The sequence below is a fragment of the Gopherus flavomarginatus genome, chromosome 3, assembly GCF_025201925.1.
Source record: "Gopherus flavomarginatus isolate rGopFla2 chromosome 3, rGopFla2.mat.asm, whole genome shotgun sequence".
In the NCBI taxonomy this organism is placed as follows: Eukaryota; Metazoa; Chordata; order Testudines; family Testudinidae; genus Gopherus; species Gopherus flavomarginatus.
This window is the reverse complement of record NC_066619.1, coordinates 236,003,030-236,018,956: the sequence shown is the minus strand read 5'-3', so window position 1 is coordinate 236,018,956 and position 15,927 is coordinate 236,003,030. Positions and strand designations below refer to the sequence as shown.

At 41.5% G+C, this 15,927-nt stretch overlaps 1 protein-coding gene across 3 annotated transcripts in view; it reads right to left on the bottom strand.

The window, feature by feature from the left end:
• Positions 1-15,927, bottom strand: part of CORIN (corin, serine peptidase) — a 299,165-nt gene that overhangs the window by 156,101 nt on the left and 127,137 nt on the right. For all 3 annotated transcript variants that reach the window (XM_050947416.1, XM_050947417.1, XM_050947418.1), the window contains exon 5: positions 9,173-9,354. In XM_050947416.1, coding sequence (XP_050803373.1) covers positions 9,173-9,354 — 182 coding nt within the window. The remainder of the gene's footprint in view (positions 1-9,172; positions 9,355-15,927) is intronic.

The window sequence follows — 15,927 nt, the reverse complement described above, 5'->3', positions numbered from 1 at the left end:
TTTCTACAACTTTATGCACCTGACATTATCTGGCACATCTTGGATTTTTTCTGTTTAAAAATACGTTGGACTAAACAGTGATTTTAGTATTGTCTGCAGTGCAATGCCTTGCACATGACAAGATAATGTACAGTGCTATCAGCTATCAAGAGGAAACTTGATGGAACAGTTCAAACTGGAAAAGAGAGCTCAAAGCAGCCCCGGCCTAAGACAATATTTTTTATTGTATTGGGAAAACAAGTGCTATGGCACAGGATGAGTGTCATCTTTAAGAGGGAGTGGGTCCAGTGCACCTGTGATTTGTCAACTGCCTCCTAATTGGGTTTTCAGAGAGGGGGCTTGTGCCATATAAATGAGAGAGCTTGATAACAGATGGGGTCAGACAGGTGATTGGTGTGTCTTTGGGGAATGCTGCACAGATCAGAAAGCGCTCTGCAGCCCCTCCCTGGAAGAGAGAAGAATATCAGTAAGCCAGTGGAAGGGCTAGTCTGCTGAGTTTCTTGTGCCAGTGCTAAGAGGCTGGAAAGGCCAGAGGGCTAGGAAGCCTGAGGAGGGCAAGCCAGCAAAGTCTAGTGTGGTGTGAGGCATTGTGAGAGATGCTATTGCTGTACTGGGTGTGTTATATGTATTGTTTGGACTATGCTGGGGAATTCCAGACTATGGTTGTGGAACTTCTATTATGATTTGTGCATGGGATTCTTGTAATAAATTAACTCTGCAATAGATTTTAGATAGATATGATACGATACCACACACATATGGAAAGTCTTAATGACAATTTCTGGGGTCTCTGAAAGAGGGAAACTGAGGCAGCTGCACTTGTTGTGCCACAGAAGGATGCTCCAGGTGGGGCTCTCCTATTTCACTACTGATGACCCTTAAAATGGCATTCAAGTATGTAACAGCTTTTTGTGTTTTGTAGAACTTCTGTATTAACCATCCCTCTCCTCTTCCCCCCACCAATCCCTGGTGAGTTCAGACCCAATCCCTTGGATCTTAAAACAAGGAAAAATCAATCAGGTTCTTAAAAAGAAAGCTTTTAATTAAAGAAAGAAAAGGTAAAAATTATCTCTGTAAAATCAGGATGGAAAATGCTTTACAGGGTACGCAGATTCATATAGACCAGAGGGGACCCCCCCCCCAGCCTTAGATTCAAAGTTACAACCAACAGAGGTAAAAATCCTTTCAGCAAAAAGAAACCTTTACAAGTTGAGAAAACAAACATAAGACTAATCCACCTTGCCTGGCTATTACTTACAATTTTGAAACATGAAAGACTGATTCAGAAAGATTTGGAGAGCCTAGAATGATGTCCTGTCCCTCTCAATTCCAAGAGTGAACAACGAACAAAACAAAAAGCACAAACAAAGACTTCCCTCCACCAAGATTTGAAAGTATCTTGTCCCCCTATTGGTCCTCTGGTCAGGTGTCAGCCAGGTTTACTGAGCTTCTTAACCCTTTACAGGTAAAAGAGACGTTAACCCTTAACCATCTGTTTACGACAGGTAGAGTGGGAATAGACTATGAGGGGCCTTGAAAAGTGAAGATAAGTAATTTATATTTGACACAATAAAGACAGAAGTGGTATGGCCAAAGTGACAAGCTAGGAAAAAGATCTTTACAGCAACATTCTGAATGGAGGAATGGAGTAAGATGGCATTTTGCCAGTCAAGATTAGAGAAAAGGATTTTGCGGTAATCAAGAAATGAGAAGTTGAGAGCTAGGATGAGCATTTTAGCCATGTAGATGGATAAAAAAGGCCGCAGCTTAGAGATGTGATTCTAAAAGAATTTGCAAGACTTAAATGTAGGCTGGATGTGAAGACCTAGGCTGAGGTCAGAATCAAAGATGATGCCCAGATTATGGGCCTCAGTGGAAAGGATGGTCATGTGGTCCACAGTCCTTGAGAAAGGAGGTAGCAGGGAGGGCTTGGAGGGAGATTAAGCTTGATCTGATGGCTAGACATTTATGAGGATATGTCAAAGAGACAGGCTGAGATTTTAATTTAGACAGAAGAGGACAGATATGGAGTAGGGAGGTAGATCTGTGAGTCATCTGCATAGATACAATAGGTGAACTTGTGTCTGCAAATGAGATCATCAAGAGATAAAGTCCAGGGGGAGAAGAGAAGGAGACCAAGGAGAGAACTCTGTGGAGGCCCCCACAGAAAGCTAGAGAAGGACTGAGGAGGATCCTCCAAAGCACATGCTGAAGGAATAGTTAGAGAAGTAGGCGAGAACCCAGAGAGTCAGCAGCACAGAAGCTAAGGGAGGACAAGATTTCATAAAGAGTGTGGTTGATGGTGCTGGCAGGTCAAGGAGAATGAGGATGGAGTATTGGTTCTGAGATCTGGCTAGGAAGAGGTCATCAGAGATTTTGGCAAGGGAACTGTCAATTGAGTGCAAAAAACAGCAGCAGGACTGTGGAGGGCTTGGGATGGAACTGGAGGAGAGGAACTCCAAATAGTGGTGGTAGACAGTTTTCTCAATGAGCTTAGATGTGAAATGGGGAAGGGAGATGGGGCCATAGTTGGAGAGGCAAGAAGAGTGTGTGAGGGGTGGGGTTTAAGATGGAAGAGACTAAAGCATGCTGTATTGTGAGCAGAAAGAGCCAGAGGAGAGTAAAAGGGAAAGGAGAAGAGTGCTAATTACTAGGCAGCAATGAAAGACTGGTATCAAGGAAGGATATGCAAGATACATTAAGGGCCTGTGTACATTACAAAATGTTAGTGTTTGAATACAATTAGGACATGCTGAACATGATTATTCCTGGTCTACGTTGAACACAAGGTCTGGTCAGAACTCTGTCAAAAAATTCATAATTCTCTTTGAGGCCACAGAAAGCAGAACACACAGAACCATAATCCTGAAAGCAAGCTGTGACTCCATGATCAGTATTGTAATCTTATTTCTGTTGCAGTAATGCCTATGGGTCCCTGGCTCCATTGTGCTAGGCACTGTGGAAACACAATCCTACCCAGAAGAGATGACAGTCTAATTAAAATGTACAAATGGTGATGATGCAGAAATACAGCTGTCAGCTGGACACCATGAAAGAGACGACTTATCATCAGCCACAACCTTGCAGCTACTGAATGATTCCTCAGACAACCTTGATAGCCCATTCCAAAAATAAAAGGACATTTGTGAGAGAGAAACTTATGGCTGATTGTTAGCATTAATGAACAACATTACTAAAAGCATGAAAAAGTAAAACCACAGTGTCATGAAGAGTACAGCAGCACCAACAGAAGGCTATAGATCAGTTCACAATATATCAAATGTCTTCCCTGCTGTACTAGCTCTTGCTACATTCACTCATTTAGTAACAATCAGACCTGTTATACAATTACACTTCTTAAGCCCTTGTGCTCTGTAGACTACCCAATAATAGGACAGTCTCTACAGTTGTCCCTCTACTGGAATAAAGGGAGGGTGTCACTCAGGTACCTAATGAGCAAATGTGCTACACAGTCCATGTTCTGCACATCAAATGAAAATTTCCCCCTTAAATATCTGGTAATTAAATTAAAAACCAATTAACTTCACAGAAATGTATGCAATGAAAAAATGTCTAATGTACTATATTCCACGTAAATAATTGGTCCTGATTTGCCAGCTTACCTGCTAAGATCCATTAACGGGTGTCTCAGTTATCAAGGGCCTTGATCCCAGTAAATCTCTCTTGCAAAAGTTTTTAAAGCAGAAGTAAATAAATTATTAACATTTCTCTATACAACTTCTACATGGTTAATAGAATAGGAGTAAAGTCCCACAGAAGTGGTCCAAGCAGACATGTGCAACCAGTATTTTAACAAGGGGTTTCCACAAACATTTTCCCAAACTCCATGTGCTCTGGAGTACTGAGGGGAGAGAGACTAGGAAGTCCATTCACTTCTTTTCATTTAAACAAACAAACAAAAAAAGGTTTCTCTTGGCCTTAACCAAAGGAGGAGGCAGCACCACTTTGCAAACCAACATATATTGTTTGGCACCTTGCTTGAAAGGGGAGAGAGACTAGGAAGTCCATTCACTTCTTTTCATTTAAACAAACAAACAAAAAAAGGTTTCTCCTGGCCATAACCAAAGGAGGAGGCAGCACCACTTTGCAAACCAACATATATTGTTTGGCACCTTGCTAGAAATGTTTAGGCTCACATCCTGAAAACGATACTGACTGTAGCGATACTAACAGCATAATATTCATCTTTTGTCATTTGAAATGGAGTGAAGGTGAACAAGGCCTTTAAGAAGACCAGTGAGGATCCTCCGGGTGGTGTTAGTTCTGACTGTATAGAGTGGCCACTAGGGGACAAAGAGCAAGGAGGCTGCGTAAATGGGAAATACAAAAAGACAGTCTAAGACCATTTGGCATTCACCCTACCATGGTATGCTCCACATTGCTGTATTTGCAGTAATGTTCAATGCTTGATAACAATTATTATTCTAAAATTCAGTGTCACTGTTTGACTGTCAAAATAAATTGCAGGATGTCAACAATAACCAGTGTCCTAGACAAAAATATCATTAAGCTGAGGTTAAAGCTGACAGTACATAGCAATAACATAAGAGTAAAATTTAAAAAAAGCAGATATAGTTATCAAAAACACCAACCATTTGCAACCTAGGAAGTTCAAAGTTTAACAGAAAAGAAACCTATACATTTGAAAGTTGGGAGCTCTCAGTCTGAGTTCCAGCTAAATGAAGTTTTTGTCTGGAAATTGTCTTTTTTGGTCTGAGTTATTTTTTACAATTTTGAACGTTCATTATTTGCATTGGGAAAAAGGAAGTACAATACCCTGTGGTACTCTTGAGCTTTGGAATTGGGAAAGACAACAGGAGAGGACTCTGCAGAACACTGGAGATGAGGGGGAAAGCGGAGAGCAGGTAACTCTTGCAGCAACCAGGAGCTGCATGCTTCCCAGCTTCCATGAATCAGCTCCCATTAGCCCTAGAGACACTAAACTTTGATTCCTGCTTTGACTGTCAGGCTGGCCTCCCTACAGACCTTCTAAAGTCCACAGGATGTGTTGCAAACAGAAGTCAGCAGGAGGAGTGGACCAGAAGTGCATTCAACTTGTGCAAATTTTAACATGTCCACAGGGAGACAAATATGGGAACAGAAGCAGGACTCTAGGTGTGGAACCCACAGCAGCAGCGGAGTCAGGACATTAGTGGGAAGATGACTTTGGGAAGCCAGGAGGGCTGTAAAACATACCAGGCCAGGGAAAAAGTGGCACAGAACAAGGTCTCTTTGGACCTTCTGAACAAGAGGGGAACCTGGGGAATTTAGGATCTTCAAAGGGCTACAGGAGTCCTCCAGACATGAGGAAGTTGGAACCCAGCTGCACATATTCAACTACGTAATTTGCAGGTGTTTGTGGTTGCTATCTTGCCAGCTGCTACCTATTCAGGGTTATATCTTGTATAGGTTTCACACACTGTATGAAATACAGTAGCATCTATATTCACTGTTGGTTCTAAAAACATTTTACAATCTAGACTATTTACTTAAGACACAGTTCCAGGGCTCCCCTATAGGTTTCAAGCTTATAGAAGCCAGCTCCTTGCATTCATTTTACTTCTTACTTAAATTACCATATACTATTTATTCTCTCAAGTACATGATCACCAGCTTTGGCTAGTAAAAGCAAATAAGATACCAGGGAGGTGGAGGGAAAGCTAAAAAAAAGGAAAATAACTGAAGTATTTTCCTGGTTAGGGAGGTGCATTTCAGACCCACAAGAATGCTATTTAAATATTATTTTTTCCAAGTATGCAGACAAGGTAGCGGATAGGTTACAGGGATAAAGTGGGAGAAAAGACTGAAAAAACTTGACCTTCACTCCCTTACTTACTCACAACTCATGTATGAAACTAATGCAAATATATTTTTTAAAACCTCTGCAGCTGAATTCCCAGAGCTCTGTATTTTTATATCAGCCAATTTCTCTTTCAGCCTTTAGTGGGCACATTCTGCATAATAATGGAAAATGGAAAAGAAAATGGGCTGTATAATGAGATGTTTGGCAGGCAATGGGATAGTGCTAAGTGGCCTTGTCTTCCGTGATGCTTTCATTTTGAAACAAGACCTACAGAATACCAGCCTTAGAAGTTGCTAACATTTTTCAAAAACTCAGATTCCCTTGTGACATTTGCAACTAAAAAAAATTTGATTTAAAACTCTCCTGTATTTCATTGGTGGCATTTAACAGCTGAGAAGCCATTTTGTCCTTTGACTAAAGTTACAAAGAACCGTGAAATTATTGCATTGTGATATACTTGCATTGTGTTGTTTTGGTCACAGTGGCATCTATATTTGACATTGTGTCTTTAAGACAGAAAAGTCTAAATCCTACAGAGAGGTACATTTAGCATTCTTTTTCAACCTCATCTCCTCAGCTGCTGGCACTCTTCTCTCTTTCTCCCTACCTCCTGGCAACTGAGAGTAGTATCTCTGCTCTTTCCCCTATTTTCCTGGATGTGAGTTCCATCCTTACCTGTAGTGGGAAAATGGGGCTGGGAGACAGATAACAATAGCTCTCACATGGATATGTTCGTCTGCTAAGCACTCCTCATTCTGCCTGGCAGACAAAAATCAGGGAGCCTTGTAATTGGCCATTGTGATAAGTGTTTGTGGTCCTGGCAAACCGAATGGAAACACAGTCAGGTATATGGACTCCCCCTTAGAATCCCCTAAAATCCACATGAGTCTTAAGAGCAAAATATTGAGGACCATAGTTTCGAAATAATAAAATATGTAGAGAGCACACAATATTCAGACACTCTCTGTCAGAAGCCAGAGTGAAAATAGAAACGCTCTTAAAAATGAAAAATATTCACTATTCTGTAGTTTCCATCACACATTCTACATGGAATCTCTTCATATACACATAAGAGCACACGCCCATTATTTGTGCATGTCCAAGCAAAAACACAATTTAAATTACCTTTTGCTTTAATCGGAAGCATGTCAGAACGGCATATAAGAAACCAAGATCACTGCAGTTTGCACAGCCCTGTCCTCTCTCTTCCTCACAGCTGGCTTCTCATCCGAGCTCCATTCACCTTGCCAAACCAGTCCCAGTCTCCTCTCCTCAGGCTTCTTTCTCATCCCAGTCTTCTTGCCCAGCTAATGCAAGTCTCCCTTTCTGGGCTCCCTGTCCAAATCCTAGTATTGCCCTTTCCAAGCACTTCCCATCTCATGCTCCCAGTCCTAATCTCCTGGCCCAGCCAGTGCTAGTTCCCCCTTCCCAGCTCTTCATCTAATCTGCCTCTTTTCCCCCTCCAACCCCCCAGCCTCCTGCCACCATTTCCTGTTCTCCACTGGCTTCCAGTCCCAATCTCCCTCCACCCCCCATACACACACACACACCCCTTGCTCTTTAGCCAATCTCAGTCTCCCAACCCCCTGACTCCTTGTTCCAGTCTCTTTGATGTTCCAATCCTTGTTCTCTCCTCCACATCCAGATCTGTCTCCCCCTTCCCCTGCCCCTACTAGTTCCTAGTCCCAGTCTTCCCCATTCCCATCTCCCAGTCTCCTTATCCAACCAGTCCCAGCCTCCCCCACCCCTATCTCCCTCCCCAACAAGTCTCTAGCTCCCCTTCCCACACCCCCACCACCTCCCAGTCCCCATCTCCTTACTCAGCCAGTCCCAGTCTCCTCCCACCCCAGCTTCAAAATCAAGTCCCCTCCCAACTTCTGGACACAGTTTCTCTCCCTCCCACTTGAGCCTCAGTCTCTTTGGCTACTTATCCCAATTCACTCTTTTCCTTCCCAGCACAGTCCTTGTCCTCCCTGCATCTGAGTCCAGCACCTTCCTCCCCCCTGCCTTCAATTCCAGTGTTTGGCTCCCCCTCGGAATGGAACTTACTCAGTCACTCTGTAGGGATAGTGTATGCACAGTCTTGTCAGTACTAGGATGGAGCATGCTCAGTGCACACAGAATCTTTGGAGGTTTTAGCTCCTAAAGTCTAAGTCTGTATTGAGCATGTGCAATCTGCAATTCCTAAAAGGCTTATAAATTTGACCAAATTTGGGTGGATTTTCACAGGAACATCACAAGGCACATCCCTGACACAAAGGCTACCCCTCTGCCAAATTTCAAGATCTTACTCCAAAGAATGGGGGTCCTAGAGGTTTTCAGAGAAAAGGTCACCGCATTTTATTATTTTATTGCTTTTCCTAGCCTTGTTCTTGGAAGCGGCTGTACTGTTTTGGCTGAAATTCTCCCCTCAAAATATCAGCCTCCAGCATGCACACAGCATGGAAAATTTCAGCACAAATGGTTAATGTTTGTCAAAACCAGGGCCGGCTCCAGGCACCAGCAAAACAAGCAGGTGCTTGGGACGGCACATTTTTAGGGACAGCATTCTGGCACCAGCCATCATAGGTGCTGACTCTGGGGCATGGGGAAAAAGTGCCCCCACCACCCCAGCTCGCCGCCCCAGCTCGCCTCTGCTCCGCCTCCGCCTGCTCCCCTGAGCGTGCTGCCACCGCTCTGCTTCTCCCCCTCCCTCCCAGGCTTGCTGCACGTGAAACAGCTGTTTTGTGCAGCACGTCTGGGAGGGAGGAGAAGCTGAGCAGCGGGCGCTCGGGGGAGGCAGCAGTGGTGGAGCGGAGGTGAGCTGGAGCTGGGAGCAGTTCCTCTACCCCCCATTACTTCCTGCACCCCACCAACCTAGCTCACCTCCACTCCGCCTGAGTGGGAGGGGGGAGAAGCAGAGTGGCGGTGCACCCAGGGGAGCAGGCGGACCAGAGGTGAGCTAGGGCGGGAGGTTGCGGGGGGCCCCCAGGAAGCAAATGGGGGGGAATGCGGCACGCCCAGGGGAGGAGGCAGGGCTGGGGATTTGGGGAAGGGGTTCGGAAAGGGTGGAGTTGGGGCGGGGTTGGGGGCAGAGGAGCACGAAAAAAAAAAGTGGGGGGCGGCCAAAAATTGTTTTGCTTGGGGTGGCAAAAATCCTAGAGCCAGCCCTGGTCAAAACAACAACTTATATCAGGCTCTCATAATGGGAAGTGTTGAGCAACCTTAACAACAGGACACACTACCAGCCTCATTTTATAATCACAATTTCATACCCTGGAAGCTTTGATTTTGAAGGCTTTACCCAAAGATGCGTTATTAAGCAAAACCTAATAAATTCAATTTGATGATTAAAACAGAGTAACGTACGTTGTTTTCCTCTCTCTTGCCATGGCGAGAAGCAGACCCTCGTGGTATTGTCATTTTCAGTTCTGTTTTGAAACTGGGAGCATCTGAGGAACTCAGGCCACGAAGAATTCACCATCCCCAGAACTGGTTCACAACCTTCCTTTGCTGCCTCACAAAATGATCTACAGGGCAGGAGTCCTCGACTAGAGGAAAGAAAGAAAGAAAGAAACAAAGAAATAATCTATTATTTTACAAAATTATTTCTACTTTTTTCTCTACTTTTTAATTTAAAAAAACAACATTTTTGAGTAATTGTATGTTCAGGAAAACTATGAAGAGTAATATGAAAGTGGATAAAATGATCTGGAACTAAGTCTTCATTATTCATCAAAGGTCCCATTTACACTGTCTTTTAAAATAAATTTAAATCCAAGTTAAATTCAAACCAATTTCTTACTAAGGTCAATCCCATCCAAGCTGAGCAGCCAAAATATTCTACAAACCAGATTAGCAATGAAGATTAAACATGATTTAAACTTGATTGAAAAAAAACAGTGTAACAGGTACAAAGAAATTGTACTTGTCTATTTTATTTTCTCACTCTGACATATATGTATGTATACACCTCTTCCCTCTGGTCTTCGCTAGTCACACACACACACACACACACACACACACAAAATCAGAATAAGAGAAAAATTACAACTCATAAATGTGAAACACCTCCAGTAACGATCTAATTGGATTTTTCTATTTTTTCTATATATTAATACATTTATGAATGATCTGGAAAGGGAAGTGATCAGTGAGGTAGCAAAATTTGTAAGGTTAGTCAAGACTTGAGAAAACTGTGAGAAGCATCAGAGGGACCGAACCAAGCTACATGAAAGGGCAACGTGATGGCAGATGAAATCCAGTGCTGACAAATACAAAATAATACATATAGGAAGAAATAATGTGAAGTGTTCATACACCTTGCTAGATTCTAAATTAGCATTAGCAGCTCAGGAAGATGTGGCTATCATTGTGGCCACCTCGATGAAACTCTGCTCAGTGTGCAATAGTGGTCAAATAAACAAACAAACTGTATGAGGACTGGGATGGAAAATAGTACTGAAAATATGATAACACCATTATATAAACCAGTGGTACCCTCATCTGGAATACTTTGTCCTATCTCAAAAAAGGCATATCAGCAACAATAGATTAGGTTTAGAGACAGGTGATAAGAAAAACTCTGATATGATAAATGATTGAAAAAACTGGCACTATTTATCTTACAGAGGATACAAATAAGAAAGGAAATGATTAATATATACAAAATAGTAAATGATATAGAGAAGGTAAATCAGGAATTCTATGCACCCTTCATTATAATTCCCAAACAAAGAGATTCAATTAAATTAAAAGTTGGCAAATTTAAAACTGATTAAAAAATGATTTTTCATAAAACACAACTAGCTTACAGAACTCACTGCAAGATACTATTGAGGACAAGAGTTTAACAGGATTCAGAAAAGGATTATTTATATGGATTGGAAGAATATCCCAAGTTATTAGAGTAAGGATTAAAACTAGCTCAGGGTTTTGAAGGGATATCAACTCTTTTGCTTGAGGAAATAAACCAGCTTCTAACTAATGGGGATTAGGAAGAAACTTTTCTTGTGGGCAGGTTATTCCATAACTCATTTCTTCAAGGTTTCTTGAACCTTCCTCTGAAGCAGCTGGTACTGGCCAAGGTCAAAGCTAAGAAACTGGACTAGCTGGACCACTGGTCTGATCCAATATGGTAATTTCTAGGAACCTATGAAATATCCTGGCATTAGAGTATGATCTCAGACCTTTCCAGGATTAAAAGTAGGTACTGTATATCCCGGTTGAGAGCTGGGAATCTTCAATAGTATAAAGTTCATATTTCTATAACTTTAGTACCATAAGATGGCAGAAACTAAAGCTTATGCAATAGCTGCTATCAGCCCAGAACTGAGTCTTGCTCATTCTCAGTCCCCAGGAAGGGAGTAATTTTTATAGGAGAAATTCCAAGTTTGTGGGAACAAGGAAACAGTTCTTTGACAGGCCGATTCAAATAAAAATGGCTTCTGCTCAAAGCCACTCCAGGGTTTGGAATATTAGAGTAAGTTCTGGGGAGATGGCTTAGTAGGACATATCTGAATGGTTTGGGATGACCAGCATTACTCCTGCATGTCTGTCATGAGTGAGCTATGAGCATATCCTAAACTCATGCTAGTAAAACCCTTATACCTCTCCACATAACCATTCTAGTGGAAATAACCTCACAGCGATTTATAATGTACGTGATTGGGCGTGGTTATTTATCACTAAGGGACAAGTCCTGTCCTTTCCCCTAAAGCTGTAAAGGGTCCCCTGGAAGAGGAGGAAGTGCAGTTTCTCAGTGCAAGGTTCGGTACCTGATTTGGGAACCCCTACTCATTAGGAGTTATCCGCATGGCAGAGTGCAGGATGTGGGGAAGGAAAGGGCCAGGCCAGAGGATCTGCCCCCATGTAGGTCCTCCACCCCACAGCAGGGATGTGTAAGGAGCATGGAGGTCTAATTCAGCAGAGCCCCCATTGAGGGGCTCTGCATATGCTCCAGGCCTGTGAGAGAGGATTCTTCCCTCTTGCTCATCTACTCACAACCCAGTCTGGCTACTCAGAGTGAGCACTGCAATAAGTGTTCAGCCCTAAGTGACTACAATTTGGAGACTATATAGGCCAAGATTTTCATATCCATATATATAGGCTCCTAAATAAGTGGCCTGATTTTCAGAAGTGCTGAGCACTCAGCAGCTCTTCCTGACTTCACTGTTTTTCCTGTTTGAGTGTAAAAGTGGATTAACTGGTCAATAATAACAAAGTGATACTATGCTGGGGATCAAAAAGCTACAGTACCTATCAGATTACCACTGGAGAAGGGAAGAAAGATGAATCAGCTCACATGTTTATGAGAACGAGCCTTCTATTTTATAAATATTAAAATTGTATGAGATCAAAATCAAAAGAGCCTGAGATTTCAGTTTTCCCCCTTGGCCTATTGTGTTGACTAGTGTTTCTGAAATCAGTCTGATGGCATTTCTCTGCTTTAAACACTAATGAAGTGAATGTACAACCAGTACCCTTAACATGTTCACAGGGCATCCTGATTGACTGTGTGTTTGGAGATATGTTCTGGACATGGAACTGTCTTTAGAGATATGTTCCTAAGTCACACTAAGGACTTTCACATGTGCTAATGCACTTTACACTCTGAAATGCAGGAATTATCTCACACCTGAGATAAAGATCTGTATCTCTAAACTTGTCTTCTGTGGCTCCCTGAGTGATTATCTGTAGTTGGCAGTTTGTTGCTTGGAAATAAGCACTTACATTCTAAAATAGTACCTTTCACCACAACTTTATGTCATGCTGAAGGCAGATAGTTTCGATATCATGTAAAAGGTCTGGCCATCTGCAGAAGAAAAACAAATGTCTTCTGGATTCTCCTGTTGACAGTATGAGCTGCTGGTTATTAACATTTTCTTGATGTTGCCAGCACACTGTTCTGGCAATCTAAGACTCGCTATCAGAACCAGTCATTCAAAAAACACTTTCCCTGTTTTTTATGGAGCCTATTTTTGGAGAAAGAGAGAGAGTGAAAATATGAGAGGGAACATGTGTATATGGGGCCTTTCAGTGCCTGTCAAATGTTTATCTGCAGAACAGGCCTAACACAGTCCCTATCTCGCTTCTGGGAATACGGCATGACAAAATTAATTAACAATTTCCTTCCAGGCACTTTTATTTTTTTTATCCCAAAATGCATGTATGGGTAATGCAAATAGCTTGATAATAATTTAGAAATTACTAGACTATTAAAGGACAATTGTATGGTAATTAATAAACCAACAGAAAGTATGTGTGTATGAAAGGTTATATATGCATGATCATAAAAGGCTATGTATTTCTGGGCAAAATTACTTATGCTTATGAAAAGGCTATATATGCATGATCACAGTTACTTAGTGCTTATAAAAGGCTATATATGCATGATCGTGTGTGGGCAAAGTTACGCACATGAGTACAGTAGTTCCATAGACTTGCATGAGTAAGAGTTGAACAATTAAGTCCATAACGTGTGTGCATGTATATAGAAAATTCTAAAAGAAATAGTTTCATATATGTTTTTAAATGGTGGTGAAGTTACGTGAGGCTGAACCATTCCAATATCTCAGCAATAAATGAGGTGCCATATAGCTAAAACAGAACTAGAGACTAATTTACTGAATTTAGCCATAATCTATATAGGCTGATCTTTTAAAGTCCCAACTGTTCATTCAAATGTAAGAAAATGTGTAAATTACAATACACAACTACATTTGAAGGGAAAGATGTAAGGGGCATAATTAATGAGACTACTGACTAATTCATTAACTATGAGCCTGTCCCATTAATCTGATAGAGCCCCTCAGTTGGACTCAAGGCACAGTTAAAAATCCATCTATTCATTTAACCCAGGGGTGGCTAACATGCGCCTGAGGAGGAGCCAGAATTTACCTATATACATTGCCGAAGAGCCACAATATTACCTCAGCAGCCCCCCATCAGCTCCCCCACCCCCTGCCTGCCAGCTGCCCTGCTGATCAGCGCCTGCCCATCCTTCCCCGTGCCTCCTGCGGCATGCAGGAGTCTCTGGGGGGAGCAAGAGGGGGAGGAGTGAGAGCATAGCAGGCTCAGGGAAGGGGGCAGGAAGGAGTTGGGGCCTTGGGGGAAGAGGTGAAGTAGGGGCAGGGCCTGCGGCAGAGTTAGGGGTTGAGCAGTGAGCACATCTCCCCCTCTCCCCCTGGCACACTGGAAAGTTGGCGCCTGTAGCTCCAGCCCTGGAGTTGGTGCCTATGCAAGGAGCCACATATTAACTTCTGAAGAGCTGCATGCTTTTCTGCAGCCACAGGTTGGCCACCCCTGTTTTAACCTTTGCTGGTGGGGTAATGACAGGGTCATTTGTTATGTTTAACAATTCTATAGTTTGGGTGTAGTTATTTTTAGTGAACACTGGCTAACTAATTTTGTGTTGTTTTTAAGATTTGTACAAACAGTGACAAAGGAGAGGGACACATTTTTAAAAATATTTTTAAAAATAAAGTACTCTGACAATCTCATATGAAAAGCATTACTGAAATGCATAGTGTCCCTATTTGATCTTAGCACTCACTATCTAAAACTACAGTCCTAAAAATAATTTACGAATTGCTATGTTGCAGCACTGGCAGTTCTGCCATATATTTCTTCTAAGTGATGTGAAGAATGTGACACTAACTCTGTTAGATAGTGATGCGGCTATCCTAATCTTTGCAAATGTAGCTACAACACATTGGCCCAAATTCATCACAGGTGCATAAGAATGGTGGGATTTATGCACACGAGATACATTAAAAGTTTCATGGCCTGGGTAATTTTTTCAGGAAACTCGTCTACATATAAATGGATTTATATCTTCTAAACCATGCATATGAAAAAAGTTCAGCTTCAGTTGGTCATCTTATGCAATTCTAAGTTTAAATGTTACACTGTAGTATGCATGTATGGATAATACAAATATCTTGATAATAATTTAGAAATTACTAGGCTTTTAAAGGAAAATTGCATGGTGATTAAATAAACCAACAGAATGTATGGTCTCTAGAGATACCTTGACAAACCAGGAAATGGTAAGATTATCCAACAATTACTGTAATATTTGGCCCACTTACAATATTCAGTCACTTGTGCTCCATAAAATAAATATTTTTGGACAGTGATCAAGTTTAGTATGGACATATTTGCTTAACCTCCTGAAGGATGAAAAGATGATTAAGCATTCCCATCTTGATTACTCTTTATTTACGACTACAAAGAGACCAGGCTTTTTAAAATAAACAGGCAGTGCTGTTAGAATCTTTTCATAATTTATTTGGCACCAACACAGGACACAGAAAAAGTTTACACAGTTTTAGGGCCCAATTCTGCTCCCACTGCTCTACAAAAAAACTCCCATTGAACACAGGTGAAGGAAATTACATTATTGTGTGCCAGTTTTAACTTTGTGGTTCTCTTCCCCAACCTTGAAATTCATATCTGTTATTTCTTTGTGAAACCCTTGTAATTGCCTCTCCATTGTGAATTGTGTGGCAACAGCAGGAAAAGGGCTTATTATAAAGGTAAACAGAAATTCACATTAACTTTTTTTTATTTCTGTAATAGATGCTATGATAACTTCTAGGAAAAAGAATATAGTTGCATTTCCTTATAATTATTTATTTTTTTCAAATTCAGCTATGGATTTATAATGTAGTATGTACAAACAGGATTGCTTTTATACAAACTGGGAAAGATGTAATTCAGGTTTTCCCAACTAAATATTTTATGCTGAAATTTCAAGTACTTTTCCTGATCAAATACTTGACTAATTCACTTGGGGCCAATACTTGGACATTCTGCCCAAAGGATGATTGCTTAGAACTTACTGAAGTAACAGACAGCCTTAGTATTTTTGGATGGACCTGTAAAAAACACTGTTTCCATGTGCTATCCCTAAGGTGTTCTATCTAAGGTGTTTCTATCATACCCATCACTTTAGTATCCACAGTGGCAAATGTTAGTTTTACACATTAATTGACAGTCATAATTAACACTCCATATGAATTGTGCTAAGCATCTGGTCACAATTAACATTTTTAGTGAACACAAGCAACATTAGTATTAAACACCTCAGCTTTCTTCATGTCAGCTTTCCTCCTCTATTA